This window comes from Vespa mandarinia, chromosome 16 (genome assembly GCF_050613455.1).
Source record: "Vespa mandarinia isolate Hongniang chromosome 16, ASM5061345v1, whole genome shotgun sequence".
NCBI classification, from domain to species: domain Eukaryota; kingdom Metazoa; phylum Arthropoda; class Insecta; order Hymenoptera; family Vespidae; genus Vespa; species Vespa mandarinia.
This window is the reverse complement of record NC_140825.1, coordinates 1,152,501-1,160,000: the sequence shown is the minus strand read 5'-3', so window position 1 is coordinate 1,160,000 and position 7,500 is coordinate 1,152,501. Positions and strand designations below refer to the sequence as shown.

Genomic DNA, 7,500 nt, shown 5'->3' with positions numbered 1-7,500 from the left:
TGAGAAATTTACTCGTCTTATTTTCATTATCTTTCGTGTCATTCAATTCTAACAGATTCGTTTCTTATTATGTGTCGTATTTAGTCGAGATCTAATTTACTACGATCTATTACCTTGATTTCGTAATACTTTCTGTCTCTCTCTCTCTCTCTCTCTCTCTCTCTCTCTCTCTCTCTCTCTCTCTTTCTCTCTTTCTTTCTTTTCTTTTTCTTTCTTTTGAATATCTGTGATGCATAAAATTTTACGACATAAGTACTGACATTTTAGATAATATTTTTTATTTATTATGAATCAAAATATATTTGTCTTATAAGAAATTTATATATATATATATATACATAGTTTATATAATATATGTTGGAAACATAAATGTATGGTATATATGAAAGTGATTGTGAATATATACTCACAGAATAATTTCATTATTATCATTATTTTTAGAAATTTATCTTTTTACTATGAGAGAAGGCAGTAAATAAATAAATAGATAGATAGATAGATAAATAAATAGATAGATAGAAACGGAATATATTATATTATGAAATTGACTCTGAATATATATATATATATATTGACTAAGTAATTTTGATACTATCATTATCATTAAAACTTTGTTTTAAGAGGAAAAGAGATAGATCGATAAATAGAGTAAATAGATAAATAGAGATAGTGACATACGCTAGACTCGATGTAAAACGTTTCTTCTCATTAAGAGAACACTTACTCTCATTAGAGTCTATTAGGGAACCGGAGTTGTCGAGGTATTGAGATTAAAATACAAAGATGTAGATGTTTCTTTTTAATTTCATCTACTTAACTGTATATATATATATATTATATATATTATATATATATAATATTCAATATATATTATATATTTAACATATTATATAAATATATTATCTAAAAGAATATTTGTATATATTCTTTATTTATTTTTATTTTATTATTGGAAAGAAATATAATGGATTATATCACAAATCGAATACATACGTAAAATTGTGGTCGATCGATAACAATGAAAATCATCTCTCAAAAAAAAAAAAAAAAAAAAAAAAAAAATTTCCTGGCTTCTAGCCAGCCATTCGATATTTCATATCTTTCTCTCTCTTTCTCTCCCTCTTTTCTTTCTCTTTCTCTTTTTCTCTTTTTCTCTCTTTCTCTTTCTCTTTCTCTCTCTCTCTCTTCCTCTCTTCTTTTTTTGTACCATTATTTTTTTAATTAATGGTTGATTATTAATATTCACATTTAAAAAAAGAAAAAGGAGAAATAAAAAAGATTTAATTTTAAAACATCGATAATGTAATAGATTTTGTCAAAAGTTTTTAGATGACTTTTTTAAAAACAATTCTTTTTGTTTTTCATTCCCCTTTCCAAGACATTTTAGCCTTATCTTTCTTTTTTCTTCTTTTCAAATTTTAAAGCTACTAAGCCTATCTTCAAGGTTAATTAAAACTTTTGTAAAAGAGTAATTGATTTTAAAAATCAATTTTCATCTCTTCCTCTCTCTCTCTCTCTCTCTCTCTCTCTCTCTCTCTCTCTCTCTCTGTCTAATTTTTTTTCCTTCATTATTTTTCTAATCAACCGCCAATTTTATTAATAATTAATCCTAAAACATTGGCAATATATCGTATAATTTTTTTTTATTCTTATCTCTGATTACAGAGTAATTTCTTCATTTTTAAATAAGACAGAGAAGCGATCGAGCCGACATCATGGCGTTCGCTGGATTGAAGAAACAAATCAACAAAGCTAATCAGGTAATCTTAAATATTTCCATTTTACTTTCTTCTTATTCCTTAATTTGTCAATTATATTATCTAAGGTTAAATTATTCTTAACGACGTGTTAAAAATTATTTAAATCGATTAAAAAAAAAAAAAAAAAAAAAAAAAAAAAAAAAAAAAAGAAAAAAAAATTATTATATGAAAGTTTGGTAGGAAAAAATAATAATAATAAAAAAACAAAAAAAAAAGAAAAGAAAAGAAAAAGATAGAAAAAATTAATTAATCATTAATTATTTTACGTAATTCGTATAATTATGTCATTGCCGTGTTGAATTACGCAATAAATTAATTTTCCCTTTTGTTTTTTCTTTTTTTTTTTTTTTTTTTTTTTTTTAATTTTCGACAAATCACACCTTTCGTAATCAACGACTCATATATATATATATATATATATATATATATGTATATATGTACGTATGTATCTATGAATGGATGTATCGTTCATTCTCATAACAATTAAAAGGAGCCATCATTCTGCTCGTTGGTCCTCGTTTCGAGAAACTTTGGTCGATACCGAGGCGCGAGCATCGTTGAAATTTTAATCGGTCGCGTAACCAAGCTGTCTCGTACGATATATACTATTCTCTCGTTTTGACCATTAATGGTGTAATATCTTGAAAATTTATTAGATACTATAAACATTTTGTGAACTTTTCTCTTTCGAAACAATTTCGTTAAATCGTGTATCTTTAATCAGGACCGCATTTAGCACATTAAGCTCAAACTTTGGTCTCATTCTTTATGGTGGAAGGGAGTTGGTGTTTAAGGATGATGAGGGTACGACGATGAACAGCGACACATTTTAAAAGTTTTTATTTCTCAATAAATTTAACAACAACAAAAGAAAAACGAATAATAATAATAATAATAATAATAATAATAATAATAATAATAATAATAATAATAATTTGATTAATTGAAACGAAGTTGTATTTTAGAGATTTAGTAATGATTTTGCGTTTAGGGCCTCGAAAAATATTAATACGGCACTGTCTCTAATATTGCTATTATCGAATATACACCCTTAAAAAAAGTGATCGATTTGTTTTTCTTTTTTTCTTTCTCTCTTTCTCTCTCTTTTTTTTTCTTTCTTTTTTTTTCTTTTTTTTTTTTATTATTATCTACCTTCGAAACATTTCTTCGGGATACCATAAAACGTATCAGTTATTACGGGTTAAATTAAATTATTAAAGTTTCGTTCCGTTGTATTTATAATTAATTAGAACGATGGTCTAATGATGTCATAACACATTTAGATAATTATACGCGTATATGTGATTAGTTTCGATCGAATTGAAAGATCAGAATAGAAAGATTTTTCATTCTTTTCTCTTTTTTTTTTTTTATTCTTCTTTTTTTTTTTTTCACTCGAACATCGAAGCGAACGATCGAAGTGAAATATTTAAATTGTCGAATAAAATTTGTTTTTAATATCTTTTTCTTTTTTCTCTCTTTTTTTTTTTTTTTTTTTTTTTTTAAATTGTACATTCGTTTACACGATAATGTAATTCTTTTTAATTAAATTTCATCTCTGGAAAAAGTTAAATATTGAAATTGAATGTAACGTTTATAGGATCGACAAAATTGTTTGATAATCGTTCAAAATTTGTATTTATTACATGTCAATTTTTTTTATTTTATTTTATTTTATTTTATATATTCGATAGATACAATAAACGAGATCATGTTCACTAATAAGCGATAAAAATTATGATAACGTAGAAACGATAATGAGGTGTTATGGCGATCGTGCTATCACACTACTACTGTACAATTTTAGATATAAAATTCGCCGTCAAAATTTCTTAATTCGTTAAAAAAAAAAAAAAAAAAAAAAAAGAAAAAAAAAAGAAGGAAAAAAGAGGAAGGAAAAGAAGGAAGTAATTTTTAGAATAAAAATTAAATCATTTAAAATTTCTTAATTCATATTTAACAATACATACACACACACATACACACACGCACACACGCACACACATTTGAGAATACGAATAACGAATAGATGCGATCGAAGCTGTCGACCTTCGTCCTTTAATTGCATCGGCGAACCTTAATGAATGAACGGCCAAGAGTAGATAGAGTCCAATGGACGAAGTTATGTGTATAGAGAAGAAAAAACGAAGCTAGGCGATCCGTGTTAGGTGCATACGTAACGCTTCACTTTCCGTTCACTAATTGTATTTTATATAATCTATAGATAGGAACTAGAAAGAAGTGTATATTCGACCTATCGTATATATTATCTTCGACCTTCTCCTCCCTTTTTTCTCTCTCTCTCTCTCTCTCTTTCATCTTTCTTTTTTTCTTTTTTTTTTTTTTTTTTTTTTTATACAGAACGAGCCAAAAGTTCTTGTTTGATCTTAAAAATTAAACGCTCTTTTCCGTGACATTTTAGTCTAATTCTTTTTTTTTTTTTTGTTTTTTTGTTTTATTCATATTGTAAAAAAAGTATATGATTGGATAGATAAGAAATTATAATTTTTGATTAGGAACGTAAAAGAGTCCACACGTGAGATATTAATTGATCTTTGGAATCACATAAAAAACTTTCATTGCTATCTTCTATATATATATATATACAGAAGATATATATATATATACAGAAGATATATATATATATATACAGAAGATATATATATATATATATATATACAGAAGATATATATATATATATACAGAAGATATATATATATATATACAGAAGATATATATATATATATACAGAAGATATATATATATATATACAGAAGATATATATATATATATACAGAAGATATATATATATATATATATATATATATATATATATATATATATATGTTTTTTGTTTTAATTTGTATTATTACTATTAAATAATATATATAATAAATATATATTTTCTCGATCTAAATTATATTTAAAACTCTATCAATAATTCTTCAAAATTCTTCAAAATTTTCTCTTTTATGTCTCTTTCTTTAAAAAACCACTGACCTAACTATCTCAAAGTCCCTTTTTTACAATATTTTTTTTCTCTCATTCCTCTCCTTACATAGAATATAACATATATTTACACGCACATGTATACATACATATATATTCTTTATATATATATATATATATATATATATATATATATATATATATATATATATAAAGAATGATGAAATTGAAATCGAAGTAGACGTTGGAACGAATATATAGGTCAAATTAATTCATTTAAAATCATTAACCCAATACATTCTTTAAATCTATATCCTCACAACTTTTTTTTTTTCCCTCGTTTCTTTCCAATATCCAATATAATATACACATGTATATGTACATGTATAAAGGGTGGTTTAATCGAAGTATAACATTGCAACGAATAGATATATAGGTCAAATTTACGTCGCGTTTATACGATGGTTACGTTGCCTACGCTTTAGCGTAAACGTGAAGGGCTCTTCTCTCTCTCTCTCTATCTCTCTCTCTTTCTCTCTCTCTCTCACTCTCTGTCTCTTTCTCTCTTTCTCTCTTTCTCCCGCTCTCTCTTGCGATCTAGGTCACCGATGGATATAGGTCACGGTCACACATACGAGAGAAAGAGAGAGATAGCTTACGCGAACAATCCGTCCTTATCCTCGTTCTTATCCTTGTCGTCGTCCTCGTCGTCTTCTTCGTTGTCATTGTCGTTGTCTTTGTCGTCGTCGTCGTAATCGTCGTCGTCATCGTTCTGTACCACTCGTAAAATCTTCCGGCAATATATCCATTTTCTTTTCTCTTTTTATTACAGATCCATTTTTGTTTAGAGTTTACACGCACGCACGCATACTCTACACATATTTTCTCTTTTCTATTTATTTATCATCCCTACATTGACTTTTATCCGATATAAATTATACAACGTTAATTATAATGAGAACAAAAAAATGATTTGTTTGTTGTCTTTTTATTGTTATTCACTTTTATTTCTTTATTTTTTAATCTATTAGTATTAGTACTAATATTAATTATATATATATATATATATATATATATTATTATATTATTATATTATTATTATTATATATTATAAATAATTTATTCCTTTACATTTTTTTTACAAATATTATTTTATATATATATATATTAAATAAATTATTTATTTTAATAATTATTTAGTAATCACTTTCTTTCATGAGATTCATATATACATACATACATATGTACATACATACATACATGCATACATACGTACATACATACATACATATATACTTAGATACATATATACATATGTATGTATCATATGATTCTTTGATAAGAAATGAAAAAATAAAGAATCATACTCGTATGTCCGATAATCGTTGGCACGAGACGCGTTGTACTTTTTCATTCATTCATTTTCTTTTCCTTTTTCCTTTATCTTTTTTTTTTCATTTCTCTTCCTCTTCCTCTTCTTCTTTTTTTTCCTCTTCTTCTTTCTCTTTCTTCTCTTCCCCTTACGTCGTTGGCAAATTTTCAAGAACACGTCATGACGTTAGATCAACCGACTGACTACTTACTATAGAAGTTATCGATCCGACTCGTCCATTATGCTTGTCACCGATATATTTTCCTCTCCTTTTGACCTCTTTCATTTCTCTCGTTCATCGTTCACCCTCGATGAAATATATCCCCCGAAGCTCTTAGGAAAAAGGAATATATCGAATCGCTGCGTACCGTGGATGATCCCTGTTTACGAGACTATTAAATTGACCTTTCGAATTTCTTTCTCCTTCATTCTTTTTTCTCTTTTTGTTTCGTTGCTTTTTTTTCTCTTCTTATTTTTTGTTTTTTTTTGTTTTTTTTTTTTTTTTGTTTTTACAAAATCCTTTCGCGAGACCAATAATTTGTATAAATATTTTATAATATTCTCTACAATCCCTCTACCCAGTCGCTTGCCTCCCCCTTTTTGGGGTGATAAGAAAAAAAAAATATATATATATATGTTTAATCCCATAGGAATACAAGAGTTTAATTATACTTTATATTATGTATATATCATCCGTAGGGGGATGTATCCGTAGGGGGGGTTGCTGTAGAAAAAAATTTTTATGGCCTCTATAAAATGCAAAGGTTTAACAAGATTATCAGAAATGAGTTTACATAGTTAATCATTGGTTATGATTCTTCCTTGATTATAATTAATTATACATTAAACAAGGATAATGTATAATTATGATTAATATCTATAATGGATTTATTTGACCCGTGTGAGTGCCTTTTTCTTTCCCTTTTTTTTTCTAACTTTTCTTTTCCCTTTTCTTTTTCAAGTATATGACGGAGAAGATGGGCGGCGCCGAGGGAACCAAGCTCGACGTCGACTTCGTTGATATGGAGAGGGTAAGGATGTATATTTTTGTATCTTGAAGAGACTTTAATTCTCGCAAGTCATATCAGAATCAAAGCCCATTATGGGTAGTCGCAAGAGCGTGATGATGAGATCCTGAGATTGGCAATACAATTTTTTCAAACGTTTTCAATGTATCATTATATTTTTCATTGTTCGTATCAAACGAGCAAGCAAGCAAGCAAGCAAGCAAATATTTTTTTATTTTTGATCTTTTGTAAAAGGAAAAAAAAAAAAAAATAAAAAAGAACTCGACTCTTCAAGTCTCACAAATATCATCGGCATTTATCTCTCTTCGAATGTGTATCAATGATTGAAAAAAAAAAAAAAAAAAAAAAACTATGAATATAGATAAGACAATAATTTAATTCGTGAATGTTT

At 26.7% G+C, this 7,500-nt stretch overlaps 1 protein-coding gene across 7 annotated transcripts in view; it reads left to right on the top strand.

Moving 5' to 3' along the window:
• The window catches only part of EndoA (SH3 domain containing GRB2 like, endophilin-A), a 19,656-nt gene that overhangs the window by 5,477 nt on the left and 6,679 nt on the right, over window positions 1-7,500 (top strand). For all 7 annotated transcript variants that reach the window (XM_035867238.2, XM_085661785.1, XM_085661783.1 and 4 more), the window contains exons 2-3: window positions 1,666-1,760; window positions 7,044-7,112. In XM_035867238.2, coding sequence (XP_035723131.1) covers window positions 1,716-1,760; window positions 7,044-7,112 — 114 coding nt within the window. In that variant the 5' untranslated portion in view covers window positions 1,666-1,715. The remainder of the gene's footprint in view (window positions 1-1,665; window positions 1,761-7,043; window positions 7,113-7,500) is intronic.